At 36.6% G+C, this 17,019-nt stretch overlaps 1 protein-coding gene across 6 annotated transcripts in view; it reads left to right on the plus strand.

The window, feature by feature from the left end:
* SBF2 (SET binding factor 2) overlaps nt 1–17,019 on the plus strand; it is a 259,658-nt gene that overhangs the window by 41,980 nt on the left and 200,659 nt on the right. For 4 of the 6 annotated variants that reach the window (XM_054067549.1, XM_054067552.1, XM_054067555.1 and 1 more), the window contains exon 2: nt 9,186–9,274. In XM_054067549.1, coding sequence (XP_053923524.1) covers nt 9,186–9,274 — 89 coding nt within the window. The remainder of the gene's footprint in view (nt 1–9,185; nt 9,275–17,019) is intronic. The other 2 variants (XM_054067551.1, XM_054067553.1) reach the window with 1 other exon arrangement.

Consider the following 17,019-nt stretch of genomic DNA (forward strand, 5'->3'; position numbering starts at 1 on the left):
AATTATCTTTATGTAAATTTCCATGTCCAGGCTGCTTCAGGCTTTAAGGTGCCCAAAACCTGTTATGTGCTTTATAATAGGCCTATTAAAGAAATATTTCTCTTTCTAGGCATTTAATGTTCATTCTCCTTTGGCCTCTTATTCACTTCAGTTCCATCTCTGACTTCTGTGTTGGGACTGAGTTAGAGTGGAGGTATCTTTTGTAGTAGTTTGTGTCTTCTGGCATCAAGATTTCTATAGCGATGTTTTCAAAGTTTTTGCAAGACCTCAGGTACATTTTTATTCCCTTTTAGAAACAGAGGTGTGAGATGAAACATGAGTTATCTTCATGCTTCCACAAAGAGCTTTTCTAAAACTCCTAAAAGTGTTTAAAACTTATGCTGTTTCAAGTTGCTTAAGAACTTTGTAACAGGTTTTACTTCACTGCAGATTTTGGTGATTTCTTTAGTGCTCGGCACTCCTTTGTAAAGAAGGGTGAGAAGTTCTGTACTGGGCCACCTGCATCTGTGTATCTTCCACACTGACAATATGTTTCTAACTTTTAACCTGTAATATTGTAGTCTGAATACTTAAAATAATTTATGAACTTTACACCTAGGATCTATAATGTTAGTTTTGAAGTATTTTGTGGGGCATCATTACTGATGTTTTTTCTCTGTCATCTCTAGTGTGTTTCTTTTACACAGACCTGAAAACTATCTTTTGTTAACAGAGCACCAAAGTGCTTACATTCAAAGCTTTGCATATATGATTAACAATTCTTAGAGCTCAAATGCATTTTTATCAGGGCTTTGTAAGGGAAAAGACAGAGTTTATCACAGTTCTCATTAATTTGGAATGTAAGTTGCATTAGCAGCTTGCTTCTGGAATGTCAAGGGCAAGCAAGAGATGGCATGTGACCTTTCATGGGGAAAGATTTATATAAGAAGGGAGTTTAGGGGACTAGGGTTCAAGAACCAACAAATTATGCCAGAATTTTAATGTGTTGCATGTTTGTGTCATTTAAAGAAAAAGATGCGAAAAGGGGAAGGAGAAAGAAGGCGGATCAGAAGAGGTTAGTTGGGGAAAAAATTGCTTTTTCCTTAATAGCTTAAGCTATAGACTGCTCATTCAGCGTTCTTGGAGGCTGAAATTTTGGGTTTGATCTTTGGAGAATTCATTATGTGTATATGTGGTACAGGGTCAAGAATGTAATGTCCAAAACTGTATGGTCAGCTTTGATTTTTGGTGGGAGAGTTAAGCCATCTTAAAGATACTATTGGATGATGATGGTGATGATTAATGAAATTGCAATTCATTGCTGTAGGATAAAATTACAACTTTCAAAATTGCTGCAATATTTTCACAAATTCTGTACCCTACTTTGTATGACATACAAATGCTTTCATTACAAAATGAAAGAAAAAACCGCAAAATTCTTCAGTTAAAGTATTGGAATAGTTTTGTAGGAATACCTTTATAAATATAGTTTAATAATAGTTTTGTTGGAAATATGTCTTTTGAATTCTTGTTACTGCTAGGTTTGTTTTGCATCTATAACTAATAGTGAAAGCAATTACTATTTTACACAGAACACATCGTTAATATGCACTGGTCTTCCATGCTCATGCGCGTGTATACTGTGTTAAGTATTTTGTGGTCTGAGTGATGTGTATAGTGCATCTGAGTTGTAGTGGTTTCGAAAACCTCCAGAAACTTCTGTGTAACTGATTTGAATTCAGTGGAAAGTGCCAGCTGTGGAGTTTCCGCCAAGTATTTGAAAGGATATCTGAAGACAGAAATCTTTGTGTTGATGATACAAAGATCATTCTTGCTGGCTGTGGCTGTCTGAATCCATTAACACTGGAATAACTTTTTTTTTCAATTTAAAAATGAGCTGCCAGTATTGTTGAGTGCCAGTTCTTCCTGTCATTCTTAATGGTGAGAGTGGAATGAAGAGGAAAACCTCTGGGATCTTTGTAGATCTGAGGTCTGTTAAGCAGATGCTTGCAGGCACTTACTGAGGGGGCTACTGCTGGTGTTCACTAGCTGTTCTCTGTGTGTGTGTTTTTAATGTGGTGTCACATTTGGTTAATTAGCTGTAGTTAACAGGAATTTCTTTTGACTATTGAAGGAATGTCTTTTTAGTGTTAAGAATTAATAAAAGGGGCATGAAAGAAACTTTGGAAAGGATGGATGCAGAGTAGAGGGAGCGTGGTTGGGACTAAGACTTATTCATGGGAATATCTTAATCACCTGATTCTGATTTTTTTAATTAGAAAAAATGGGCAAAGACTTACTTGTCCAGTGAAAGCAGTGGAGACCAGAGTGGAGTAGAGGCTGCTGAGGTACACCCTTGTTTAACCAAGTGAGCTGTACAAGCCTAATGGAATAGGAGTTGGCAGCCTGTCACAGTGTGAGTGTGTGCACCTTGGAAGCCCACCTGATGTATTGAGCGTCAGTCCACAGAGATGTGGAGTAACTGTACCTGTTATACAAAATATGAGAGATCAGTGGATACATGTAAATGCATACTGAAAGCATAGGCATTATTGGAAGGGCAGAATCATACATGTAAGTGTTCTCTCTCTCTCCCCCCACTTCAGATTTTCTAGTTTGTTATTTAACAGAGATCTTAAAATTTTGTTAAATATTTGTAATGGATTCCTTTACATAAAATAGAAATTCACATTATTGATTAAACATGTTTTCAAGTGCTTGATCAGAAGAATTAAAAAACCCAACAACATCTGTGTTTGAAAAATGATTAAAAACCAAAAATGTGAATGAAACCTGATTTAACAATGGGTTAATGTTTGGTATGTGGCCTTGATATTTTTTGAAAATTGTCAGTAGTTATCAGTATTGTTTATTGAAACAAATGTATACCTGTTGAAATCCCATGATCTGATTTTTTTTCTGTTTCTGCCTGTTGTGCTAAAAGTTGAGCATGTAAAATCACTTAGGTGCTGAGTTGTAGCCACCTCTTGAATCATGTGGTATTTTTAGACATAACTGCTGTGCTGAAAGATGAATGACTTAATACAAGTCAGTAGAAGGCAGATAGCATCGACACCCCCTCATCCCAAACCTTGGGATTTAGGGACATACTACAATTTTACTGTTACTTAACTGGTTGGATTGAAAAATACCAGCAGAGAATCAACAGTAATTAAACTATAAAGTATTGAAAAATGTGCTGAACATACTGTACTGAATTGTTTTTGTTACTAATGGGAGTGCTGCTACTTGCCCAGGTTTTATTTTTGTGTAGCAGCATTAAGCAAATTACTTTGTATTTACATTGCTGTAAAGGAATGAAGTCTTTAAGACAGACTTTTTCTATCTTTGTGCTTCTGTGGACGGATTAAATGTAAATTTCTGTGTTTGAGTGAAGTATCCAAGCAAAGGAGAGAGCCTCTTAAGGCAAGAGCAGGCCAGGTCCTCACTGCTGGTAGAGTGGAGATTCTGTCAAGTGCTTCTGGGTCCAAACTTTTCACAAGTACAAGTTGCAATTCAGTAACTTGTGTATTTGAAACTAATAATTTTATTTTTTTTTCAAATTTATCATATTACAGTGAAATTTCCTATGCAGTTGCAAACATATAAAATGCTGAGATTTTGAAGAATTTCCCTGATGTGGAAGGAGTGCAGATTCATTAAAAAAACCCCACTCAAATACACTTGCCCCCACCCAAACCCAAATAAAATTCTGGTGGGGTGAAAGGAGGGTTTGCCACGTATCTGTAGCGTGTACAACTTAAGAAACCATGTGAAACAGTTAGATTTTATGAATTATAAGTAGATTTGTAAATTTCTATCACAGGACTTTTCTGTGGAAGGATTAAGTGGAAGTGCTTTTTTTGGGTTTTCTTTGGGGTGGTGGTATTTATTTTTTTTTTTTTTAATTCACATTTGATGGATATGAATACTTATTTTTTTGATGCTCATATCTTGGATAGGGAATGTTTAACTTCAGGGTTTTTTTCCTAGAAAATGTTGCATTTCTATGATGCATTCTTCATGTACTTCTCTGAGTCTTTCTGAAAATGATCCTTTTCTGATTTTTTTGAAAACTTGGATACCAAAAAAGTGGCACTTTAACTAGACCTAGATAGAAAGTGTTTCTTTTTTCAAGAATGTTTTCCCAGCAGTGGCCTCTGAGACAGAAAAGTGAGAAATAACTGTACTGGGCCCAAGTTGCCAAGTTTTGGGAGCGTGGGGCAAGTTGTACGAGAGGAGGTCAGGAGCTACCCTTGCCAGTTACAGCTGCTTCCAGACAGCTTTGTGTGAACACCCCAGGGTGTGCCAAAACCTCAGCCAGCTAGAGGAGCTGGTGACACACGTGCTCACCTGTATTTAAAAGACGAAGCCACAGCCTTGAGAGGCAGGAGTTGAGGAAGGGAGGTGGTGCTGGGGACACAGCTAAAGACAATGTACATGACCCCAACCTCCTGCATTGCTCATCACCTCCCCAAATGAATGAGGATGAATGGACTGACAAGAGAGTGGGGAGTAGAAGTGCTGGACTGAAGTCAAGCCTGAGAAGGGAGAGAAAAGATGTGTTCACAAAGATTTGTTTAATTGTCATCTTTGTACTTGAATTAGTGGTCGAAACTTTGTTAGTTGGCAATAAATTAAATAAATGTTTGTCTAACCCATATATACTGGGCATAATCAGCTAATTGTCTGTAAGGACACTTTAAGCTGGTTAGAGCAGGTGATGTTTCAGACCTAATGAAACAATAGCTAAATCTGCTAGGTAATGCTAAAGACGAATTTCTGAATCCGATTAGTATCTAGAACAGTTTAGCACGTATTAATATCGTACTGATGGTAATCTAGTCTTAGCTACAAGGAGAATATAATTTAATGTGATGGCATCCTTTATTATATAATATTTTCAAGTCACCTTGTAAAACTGTTCGAAATGTTACAAACTAGGCTATGAGCAGCTAAAGCTTATTGCTATTTCTCTTTTTTTCTCTTGAAAGCACTTATTTTCTGCTGAAGTAAGAGCAACCCAAAATAGTCTGTGCATATTCGTATTTGTGTGTCTTTGTATGTCTTATTTTTAAATCTAAAGACTTACTAAGATATGTTATGCAATTAGATTCAAAACTGTGGCTTTAGTTAGAGCATGATAAAGCATCCCGTTGATCGCAGTTTTGAAAGCGTCCTCTACCTCCCTTCTACACACTTCAGTTGTTTTCCTCTGGACTATTGGAGTGTTGTAAGGAAACTCTGCTTATGTTCCATGGTAGAGAGGAGTAAAACATTTTGAAAGTGTAAGGATTTAAGTGCCCATGCTAAAAATCTCATTGAAGGATTCACCTTGGATTTACTTGAGACTTTAAGAAAAAAAAATTCATGTGCAGAAAAGCGCAAAATGATTTTTTAAATACTACTTGAAGATTTTATTATATTTGTAATATTTTCAAGGTATCTCCTAAGCATTTGAAACTTTCATTTAATTGTCTGTTTGGAATGATTTCCCTCTGATGGCGGAGACAAGCTGAAGTGCGAGATCAGGTGGAATAAGAAGTTCACTTTGAGTTTCAGAAAATGTTCAGAAGTGCATTTCATTCAGGTTCGTTCCTACAGAGGTTTATAATCCTTCCTGAAAGCAAAACTACTACATGCGGCAAGATCTTTTAACACTGATGGGCGGCATTAATGACTTTCCAAGGGAAGTAACCTGAAAAAACTGATAATGTTTTGACATATAGGAGTGAATATTACAAATAAAAAAAAATAAATAGTACATCTCTGAATTCTGAATTAAAAGAAATTCCCATACTGTCACGTAGGGAGCATCTTTCTAGAAGTCTAATAATTAAAGAGCTAGGAGGGTTACTAGCTTCAAAATGTGATGAAGGAGAAGAAATTTTGAGCTGCTTTCCTGGATTTTATTATATAGATGTAGTTGGTGGTGTCAGAGGTCTCAGTCTTTTGAGAACTAGGATAGATTTACAGTTAAAGAACAGTCACCTCTGTTCCCACAGGGAAACTTAGAGGACTTAGTCACAGCAGGGACTGAACATTTTCTGCTATTGTGATTTTTTGATACTTCCTTTCTAGGATGCCTCAGTATCTCTGTTCACCGTGGTCCTTCTGCCCTTTCTTGCTGTTGGCCTCTCAACCACAAGTTCTGCTTGATGTGGAGGGTGCTCACTGCTGTCCCGGCTGCATTTGTTTGTAGTTTCCTCCTTGCTTCACTTGCCAATGTTAGAACAACGGGAGGAATTAAAAATTTGGCAAAGACGTCACTTATGAAAAGCAGATTGTGTGATAGCTTGAGACTTCAACTCAACAAGGGAAGAAGTTCCGATACTGAGTCAGTGAAGGAACAGTGCACTCAGAGTGAAGATGACAGTAGTAGTGACTGTCACATTGGTGACTGCGTAAGACACAGGAGAAAGGAAGAGTTCTCTGAGTAGAGTACCAAAAAAGAAGAGTAAGACTAGAGTAAAAAAGGCTAAAGGCTGTTAATTGTGTTATAGCAACAAAATATATATCAATTCCTGCCGTATTTAGTTGAAAATGTAGCTATTCTGTTAATTTTCTTACATGGCAGAAGGAAAGAAGGAAGGACTGCATGTTTGTAGAAGAAAGGGAGTGCAGGAATGTGTTTACCTGTGTTAGGATGTAAGGTGTGTGACTGCTCTTCTGAGAGCTCTTCAGGGAAGGAATGGTAAAGACTTTCCATTTATGCCTCCTAATTTTGGAAGGATGTTGAGATAAAATGGTGTGGGGAGAGAAGTGATAATTTGGTAGAAGATGCTGTGTAAGAAAGAATACATGAGACAACACTTGATCTTAAACCAGGGAAATTAGTGACTGGTGACCTTATTCAGTACTTACTGTCTAATAGATCTGGAGCTCTGTTTCCTTACAAAAACTGCAGCTATAGCCACGTCTGTAGTTGTTCCTTGGTTTCTGGCGCATCCTGACGCTGCATCTCTGCAAATTCTCTCTGAATGTGATAATTCCTTTGGCTTTTGACTTGCTGATTACATCTTTTACTGCTATTTGCATCTCATAGCAGTTCAGCATGCTGCCCTTGGGTATCACAATCAGTGTGTGCTGTCTTGTGGGTAAGATTGCTGTTCAGAGTTTACTCTGTGTAGTTTATATGCCCATTGTACCAAAAACATCAATTCCTAAATTATTTTCAAGAGAAAATCATAGAAAGTTAAGTGTAAAAATATATAAGCTGGAGAAAATATTTCTTACAGATTGTTTCTACCTAAACATTGTATAGAATTTATCGTGGGTTTTAAGATAAAAGCAAACTCAAACAGTGAATTCACTGGAAACTTAAAGGAACCACGTTTTTTTTTCCACTTTAACATTGATTTATGAATTGCTTTGTGCTAGTAGACTTGAGCTGTGTCAGACTGAAAATTGTTTTTTTTAGTGGTAAAGCCAGGAAAATAATATATTCATTGCTACTGCTTGGGTGTCTGCAGAGGAATCAACGAATATGGAGTGCTACTCCTACTGCAGAGTTTGTACTGTTCGTAATATCGAAGTATAGGTTTTGAGAATTTCACAAGGAAGTGTTTAAAAATGAATCTTAAAGCTCTGACATCCCTTTGAGAAGGGGTCATCAAATGAATGTGATGGGTCAGCATAGATTATTAAAACTATTAAAAGATAATTGGTTGCAAATTTTCACTTTGCCATTTAGGAAGCTTTATGTATAGTTTCATGAAAACTGGTATCCTAAGAATATGTTGTAATTATTAAATCATATTTGCAGCAGTGATACCTGCTGGCTTTCTTATCTACCTTGTTTCTTCTATGATCCACTTGCTGTATAAGGGAATGCAAATACAGTGGTAATCTAGAGCTGTGTGTGCTCTGCTTGGTCCATCTGAATGTAACTGCTGGTGGCTTGCGTGGATGCTGGCTTATGGAAGAGGTAACTGGTCAGCTCTGCTGCTTTTTCCTTCTTTTTGGAGCAGAGGAAAGAACAGGAGTTTGGGCCTCTTTGTCTCTACCAAGCAATTGACTTGCAGGCATGTGTGCATTTTATGTCTGCTTACCTCTGAAATTACATTGAAATCATCCAAGAGATGCAGAAATTGCTAGAGTGAAAACTAATGTTATCACAGCAATCTTGTTTTCTTGGGTTTTAAATGCATATGGAATGCTGGCCAGGTCTTTGGTGTATGTGTGTGAAATACTTGGCCATATTAAAGCTGTTTCCTTCAGAAATCAGAGTAATAGTAGCTTTTCAGTTTGTTTGGTATGTTTGTAACATAAAGCAGAGGATTTACTTTTTTTTTCTGTAGGGAAAGGCAAGATTTGTGCAAGAAGGGAGATCATACCACACGTTAAGTGTGGAAAACATGAGTTGAAAGTTAACGATTGCATGCTCTGCATTGTGTAGTGGCTCAATTCAAAACAGTCCGAGCTTTCAATGTTCCTTCAGGGCAATATTGATTCATGTAGAAATTGCTTTCACATTGCCACATTACCCTGTGGTGTATCCCAGAGCTAAAATTCAGTAAAAAAAACCCTTAGGACTTTTTTCAGTATTTACTCCAGAACTTCAGCAGGTGAAGAACAAAATTTCTAAGTACAGTCCTGTACGGTTCAGGATGCTACAGTTTAATACCTGTGGCTTTTTTGAAGGGCTTCCTATTTATAGCACTGTGGCTTTGAAAAATGGAGGAAGTAAAACAAGACAATTGCATCAGAAAATTTATCAGAAATGAGCCATTTTTCTCTACAGCTTTCTGGTAGAAAATCACTGCTGACTTGTGCAAGGAAACCAACTAGAAGTAACGGCAAGGAACTAGTGTGTCCTGGATAAATCGTGTGGATTTTTAATCTATAGATTTCATTTTGAAGACTGTTTCTTGACAAATGTTTGATTTCTTTTTTAAATATCACATAATCCATTATATTAGTTTTTAATTTACTGCTGTTTGTAGAGAGAAACCAGAATTACCAGTAGTTACCTGTCACTTTGGAAACATTTATGACAGTCATAGGCTGGATGCAGCTTGCCACTTCATTTTGGGTAGTGACTCCTTGTGTTACTGCTGGAGAATATTAAGACTGTATTTACTATATAAGTTGCAAGACACATTCTGCCTCTTGTGGCAAAACATTTCCTAACATTGGGTATATTCTGAAAATATTCTTGAATTTATGGCAAGCGTGCCTTTAAGTAATTTGATTTTATCTTTCAGCAGGCCCAACGGAAGGTTTGGGAAAAATAATACAAAGATTTCCTCAGAAGGACTGGGAAGACACTCCTTTTCCACAGGGAATAGAGTTGGTAAGTTTGCATCACATTTTGTAATGTTTAGAATTTCTTTCACATACAATTAGAAGATGCATCTACCTGTGTGCAATAATGTGTGTTATCTAACCTCACAGGAGTTGGGGAGTGAGTAGAGAGGATAGATGAGAGCCTTAAGAATAATAATTTTGGCTAATAATGTATTTTTAAGGGTAATAACTTTGGCTAACAGTTATTTATTTTGGTCTGTACGACTAAGCGGGTATTCCTAGAATACAGAAAAAGTCTGTGAGTTTAGAAATAGTTAATTAGTGTCGTTAAGGTTATAATTGACTACATTTTTAGAAGCGACCTTCAGATGGCAGACGACTTTTCATTGTTGTGTTTAAATAAATACAAAACTGTATTTGTATATTGTAGATTCAGAAAAGCATTAAAAATATCCCAATAAACTGGCTTGATTAAATAGTCGGTCTTTACCCAGCATTTTGTCCATGAGAGATGGCATAATAGGTGCTTATGGGAGTGGTACATTGAACAAGGCTGGTGTACAATGATCTATTTTAAATGCCCTCTCTGAGAATTCACTATGTATACTTCTGTCCCTTCGTTGGTCTTCTACTGTGAGATGCAATGAAAAGGTGTATCTGGATCAGGGGTTCATTAAACATACGGCTGTTAAGATCTTGCAGAGAAATGAAATACTGTGGTCACACTGCAAACGAGGTTTCTGAGAAGTCAGAGTGAAACTCTTACTGCTGTGAACTTAGGAACTGCTTGGACAGGGTAAGCTTAGAGGAGGAGACAGCCTGTAGGAAATGTTGCAATGTCTTTGTAGTGTGGGGCAAAATCAGCTGGAGAGACAAAGACACTGACTCTTCACTGAATTTATTACACAGCGCCAACACAGCAAGCTTTTGCCTGTATGATACCTTCCAGACAGCGCTTGGCTCCCTTGCTGAGTCATAACACGGCAATGGCCAGGTGTTATCTTCCCCATTGGAAGAAATGAGGGATCTTGCAGTTCATTGTTTGCTTCCTCTGTATTCACTATGTGCTGGTGTACGCGACTGGTTGCTCGTTTTCTTCAACAGTGTGGTTTCCATTTCTTCATAGTCAAGCATAAGCTGTATGATTTGAGGGGATGTCATGCATTAATTACTGGTGTGAGCATTATTCGGATGCATGTGATGGATACTTACAGTGTTTGTGGTACACTTGCATAATACTGCATTTGGCAATGTAGTGCTGTGCTGAAACAATGGAAGCTCCTGCTTTCTCTGAAGTGTTTCTACTACTGTTACAACACTATACCGCTCTGTATAGCAATTGCTGTTTGCGCTAGCTGGTAATTCTCTACTTAATATGTGCCTAGCCAGCATGTGCTTGATGACTTCTGACCGAGTTCAGATAAGTGGCTTTTTCATATAGTGTACACAGTTGTAGTTCATTAGAAGAGAAATAAAACTTTTGATGCCAAAGCTTAGGGGTGGTTTTTTTTAACCACTCTTAGGGATGAACTAGATGGTTCGATTTTACCTTAAACAACTAAAAAAGTTTGAGTCACACTGAGACTTATTTTGTCATACAAATTTTTGTTACCTATTGCAAGGAAAGTACAGTGTCTGACTTCCAGTCATCTTTTGAAATAAATGAGCAAAGCTTTTCTTAAAGGAGTGGAGCTTCTTAAGTGATGCACCTATAACCAAATGTTATTTCCCATTTAAGTTTAATTGTAGGATGTTAGCACTGCAAGAAACACCTTTCTAAAGGAAGATTATTTTTTTTCTTGATTGAACAAAACCATTATTTTTATGTCAGTTCTCAAATGACTCATTAGGCAAAGCCATTAAGACTTTAAACTTTCCAAGTAACATGAAATCTGATGACAAAAGTTAAGGACATTTTTTCAGCCAGTTGGCAAAATTAGTCAAATTTTTATTTGCTTTCCAAATGTGGTAATACAATTTTACTTACTTATGAGTGAGGACTTGGAGATATTGCAAAGATCAAGTATTAAAGCAAATCACTTAAGGAAGCCAGATTTTGGCAGGATGTTTTTTTTTTTTTTTTTTTCCCAAGGTTTTGGATAAGTGTAGCATGAATCAACATTTATTCATGGACAGGAAACAAGAAAAGCTGTCTTACCATTTTCTGCCTTAAGGACAGCTTTGATATCATTAGGAGGGTAACAGGCAAATCTAGGCGGGGGGGGGGGGGGGGGGGGGGGCGAGGGGAAGTGAAAAAGAAGGTAAGAATAGAATAGTTGACGTAAATGTATCTAAGGATGGAGGTAGGCATATTTATGACTAGCACTTAATTCTGTGAGTAGTTTGATTTAAAATCCTTTTTAGTGTGCTTCCACTCCTTTGAATGCAGGTTCTTTTTGGAAGTGTTTGGTTTTCTGTAATGTGGAAAAAGCAATGGTTTGTATCTAAAACACATGTTAACCTGGCTTCACTGTGTTCTCATGAAGGAAAAAAAGGCCAAAGTTTTTCATGGCTGCTGCAGGATTGAGGGGAGATGAGATTTTTTGAGTTGTCTTCTGTCAAAGTCGGTTCTTCTGCATGAATCATGGAGATCTTCAGCTGATTATTGGTGAAAATCTCATTGCACCCCTCTCAACCCCTTTTTAAAGCTAATTATTTGCCTGTGAATTTGGACATTTGATTTTTGTTTCTTCTTAAATTTCTTTTTGCCATGTAACAAAAGTTGAATCAGATAATTTGTCTCAGCTTCTAATGGGTGATATGAGTTAATAATTGTTTCCCATTCATGTAAATGGCATTTTATGGAACAAGGTGAGGAGGAAATAGTGGAAAATACCTATGCCTACCCCTCAAGGTTTAATACTTTAAAATGGAAAAGGCCTGTTTGGACCCCTTGTGATCTCCTTCAGATGCTGTCAGTCCAAGCTCCACCCAAACGCTAATAGACAAAATCCTCTGAGACTTTTGTGGAGGGCTCTTTTCTTTCCCCAACCCTGCATGCCTCCCACCCTTCTGGGCTTGAATTCTTGTGATTGGTTTTCTCAGAAAAAAATTAAGATGGTGTAGGGAAAGGAATGGTGCAGCTAATTTTTAAGTTAAATAATAAAGCCACAGAAAACAATATTTTTCATTTTCTTAAGCCCAGTTCTGAAAACTTGCTGTGAAATGTAGCTGAAGATTTTTGTAATGTATTATTGATCATTACAGTAACTAGTAAGGGTCCTAACATTTTTTAGTGTTTGTTGAATTATGATATAGCTGAGAATAAGGTATGATATTTGTTAATATTCTATATCATACATGCTGACTATTACTTCAGAAGCAGTAAGATGCTCCTCTTTGATTTGCTAGAACTTTTTGCGGGCTATTCAAGAGGGAAAAAGGAAACTTTTTTCATAATTTCAGTTTAAAAATTGAGCATCTTCAGTTTATTGACAAGTAGCAGTCAATCTGCAGTTTACTGACAAATGCAAGTCAAAGTGAGTTTTCTCAAGTTTCATGGAAGCTGACTTTAAAGAGTAGAGATTTATACTCATTTTTAAAGTTAATAAAGTATTTGGCTTAGAGAAGCATTAAGTTATTGGGTTTCAACAGAATGCAGTTAGAACACAGCAATCTAATAGTTGCCTCCTCCCCCAAACTCCCCCAATAATATTTTAAATTAACTTGTTTTAGTATCTTTCTCCATAGTCTGTTTCAGAGAAGTTATTTCAGTTTTACACTGATAGAACTTAAGTTTAAAAATAATGCCCTAAAATCAGCTGAGACAGTTTAAAGTTAGGATGATCAAGCTTCTTGTTCTCACTTGCCAAAAGAATCCTTTAGAAAGTATGTTGGTTGAATGTGTTAGCTTCATATTTCTGCATAGTTTTCTTATTTATAATCCAGTTTTAATTCAGCTATATAACTTTCTAGACATCATAATGACTTATACATCAAAGGAGGAAGCTTTGGTATGTGATGTTACACTATATACTCATTTTTATCCCAGGGCTAAATTAGCTAAACGAAGTGTCATCTGCATTACTCAGCACCGGGAAGCTAAAGTTAATTAGGCCAATGAAAGTCATACCTAGAAGTAGAAATGTTGCCTTACGTTGAACTGTGCAAGCACATTATATCTAGTTTAATGTGTAGCAGGGAAGAAAATTTCCCAGTAGAACTGGTGATGATGATGGTGGTAGAAGTAGCATCATGAATTAGTAATCTTCATTTCAAGTATGTGCAAGTATAGAAATGAACATACGTTTTTAAACAAGCTAGTCACCTATCCAAATAATTACTTCGATTATAAAATGTAACTGTAAATTGTAAAAACTGTTATTTCATACAGTCCTTTGAAGACAGCTTACGCATACGGTTATATTAAGAGAAATGCTTCTGAAGAAAGGCTTTATGTGTCCCTTTGGGATCTGGTAGGGTCCCTGCTTCCTCTTAGAGGAGGAGCAGTTGGACATTGAAATGAACATATTAATCCTTTCTGCAGAGTCTTATGTCTGCTGTAGATCATAGCATTTCTGCACCTTTGAGCAGCTTCAGAAGTGGACTCTTAGACACGAAGAATGTCTTTTATGAAATACTGGATTCAGTACTGGATGCAAATTTCAAATTCCAACTAACCTGACATATGAAAAAAAAAAGGAAAGTAAGGAATGGTATTTATGTATTTTCAAAGTATATCTGTATTTTGAGTGACCCAGTAGATCTCAGTCTTTTGACAAAAGCCGACTTCATAGTCTGGTACAGATTTCCACTTCATAATGACATACGTAACTTGTGAGTGACAGCTGTACCTCGGAGATCTTCAGTCATTCAGTCAGTATGTACTGCTCTTGGAGCTTCACAGTGGGATCAGGGAGAAGAAAGCTATCGCCTCACCCCAAACCCAACTAATATGTCTTCAGAGTTGCGTTGAAGACCAGAATGTCTGTCACTCAATTGAAGACATTCTAAGGTAAGCCAGGTTTTAAAGTAGTGAACTTCCAAACTTTTAGAGATTCCCAATGCACTCTCTGAAAATCATTACACATGCTGTTGAAAGTAATACTTCTCTTAAACGTAATACTTCTAAAATTCAAGTGCTAATCACTTAATGTTATTTTTGTTTTTCCACTTTGAGGTAAGGCATCTTTTCTAGGAAACAAATCTGATACTTGAACATTTTACTACATATTTTAAATGAGACATAAGAGACAAACCGGGTTGTGGATTAGCCAGTTAAGGCCTGAAGTGATTAAAGTTTTAAGGGGGTTAATCTCTAAATGCTTCAGTCTTAGCAAGCTGATCTGTGAGCCAATTTTTCTGCAATGTTAATGCTTTTAAGGACCTGAATAAAGGATTGCCTACAGCTTCCATTTAACCTTCAGTAAACTTGGTCAGCTGCAGAGATTCTGGTTTTGTGATTTTTTTTCCTCTTTCCCCTAAACCTTTTTTACCTCTCAAGAAACATTACATATGTAATTATTTAATGAACAACTGCATGACAGAACTCAGTGTAGCACTTACAAATGTGTTGTGTTCTTTCATTATCATTATGTTACAGGTCTTTCAACAGTTAGTAGAAAACAGATGAGAGCAAAAGTACAGCTAACTTTTTTATTGGAGTTATATTATGGACTCAGTTTATGTTCCTTTAAATGGTCTATATTAGCCTCCAGGGGAAATCTTAAAGTGCCATAAATTTGGTGTGCTTTACAGTAATGTCTCTGCTGTGCTGTAAGATTTTAGAATCCCACTGCTTTTACTGAGTTTTAGCTGCTGGATTTGTAGGCTAGTGGGGTAAAATAATTTGATATTGAAATCTAAGGACTTGCAAGTAGTCCTTGTGTAGCAAAACCTGGTCTTACTTGGCTAAATACTGTGAAAGTGTGCTATTAATATGTTTTATCCTTTTTTGTTTGTTTTATTTTTAATTTGAAAAAAACCCCCATTTTAATTATAGTGAACAGTTTTAGTTCAAATGGTAAAATATTGAAGTGACACCTGTTTGGAGTTTCAACTCTGTAATCTTTCAGTGGAGATTATTAAAAATAGTGAATTTAGCTATAAACGTTTTTTATAAAGGTCAAGGTATTTTAAAATACCTTTTTTTGGTCACTGAAAAATATTTTAAGTTAATTTTTTTTCAAATCTTCTGCAGAAAGCCATTTTTATAAGCTGTTTTTTAAGAAGTGTAGATGGTTTTAGACTCATAAAATAGTTTGGGTTGTTTCTTCATTCTTGGTATCTGTCATCTCCACGAATGATACTTGGCTGCATAAGGTGTTTTTTTCCAGTTAATCTTTGTGTGTGATTCAGTATCTGTATTACCTGTCCATAAGTTTTTCTCATCATCTTTAAAAATTAGAAGACGGGCTGCAACACGGAAGTTTCTGTAAGTCTCTTGAGACCCACAGTTAAGTCATGCGGTGTTGCAACATTTACAAAAATCTGGGTAACTTTGTATTTTCAGTTTATAACTGCTAGACTCCTCTGTGAGTAGTCCTGACCTGCTTTTCTTGAAGATCCTGGAATTTTGACTATCGCATGTTTTTTGATGTTCCTGTATGTAACGATGGAGACAATGGAAGTAATCACTGAATGTAGTGATGCAAATGTCATTATGCTTCATTTAAATAGTTTTATGATGATAGAGCCATATTAGTATCATCATCATTCTTACTCCTTGAGTTCTGTCTCCTGCACATAGATGAGAATGATCTGTTCTTCCCCTCCACAGCCCTGTCTGCCTGTGCCCAGCAGAGATCCCAGGTCTAGGATCCTCGGACACATGGTCTTTTTCTCTCCCTCTGCTTCTCAGGGATTTGAGAGTCTGCAGGACTTCAGAGCATTCTTTGTGCTTTTCGGTTTCAGAGGATACAAGACCAGAGTGTATAGTTCCCTTAGAATAAATGGGTTTGTGCCTAATATGTTACATAAGAACTTTTTCCCTGTCAGTTTATCCTGTTGTCTGTATGTACTCAGTGTGAACACATAAACATTTATGCATGTTTTTCATGCTTACTTAGAGAAACTAAGAAGTGGTCTAGACTGGAAAAGGAAAGCAACATGTAACTTGAACACATGGTATGAAAATAGGAAATAACTCCAGAACCAAAACAGAAGAGCAGAAATCCTATTATATTTCATTTTATGAGAGGAAAAATTATCGGAAAAAAATATTTATTTTTAAATCCTTTATAGATTTATTTTCTTTGAACACTTCATAGAATAATCTGGTTCTGGATGTGCTTTGTCCTTTTCCAAAAAATGTTTCTTTGTGCATGAAGTTTAACTTGGATGAATGTAGTGCACGACTGTTAAGTGCTCTGAGCTTTGGATAGCTGAACATGTTCTTAACATCAGGAGAAGTTAAGTGACCTTTTCCGCTTTGGACTGATCATCATTGAAAATAATTTCAGAATAATCCTATGTGAAGACACGTCATGTAAGTTTGGAATGTAGGCAACGAGAGAGAAATTTGTCCAGCAAGACACAAACCTGTGTACACTGGTGTACCAGTCTGTTGAAAGTGCTGTATTTTGAGTTTACAGCACCGTTTTGATTTTGTCCCAATTACACAAAAAATGAATAGAGATTGATTTATGTGCACTTTAACATCGAGATCTGTTATTATAGAGTATGATTTTCCAGTTGTTTCTTGTGCCATATGCCATATAACTGTCCTTGTCTAAGTCAGTAGCATGCAGGTGTCAGCATTTCTCCATCCTTTGTCTCAGTAAACCAGAGTGTTGTGCATCTTGAGCTAAGAGTGAATCAAGCAAGCTTAGTGTTTGAATAAAGATAAACACT

This window comes from Cuculus canorus, chromosome 5 (assembly GCF_017976375.1).
Source record: "Cuculus canorus isolate bCucCan1 chromosome 5, bCucCan1.pri, whole genome shotgun sequence".
NCBI classification, from domain to species: Eukaryota; Metazoa; Chordata; class Aves; order Cuculiformes; family Cuculidae; genus Cuculus; species Cuculus canorus.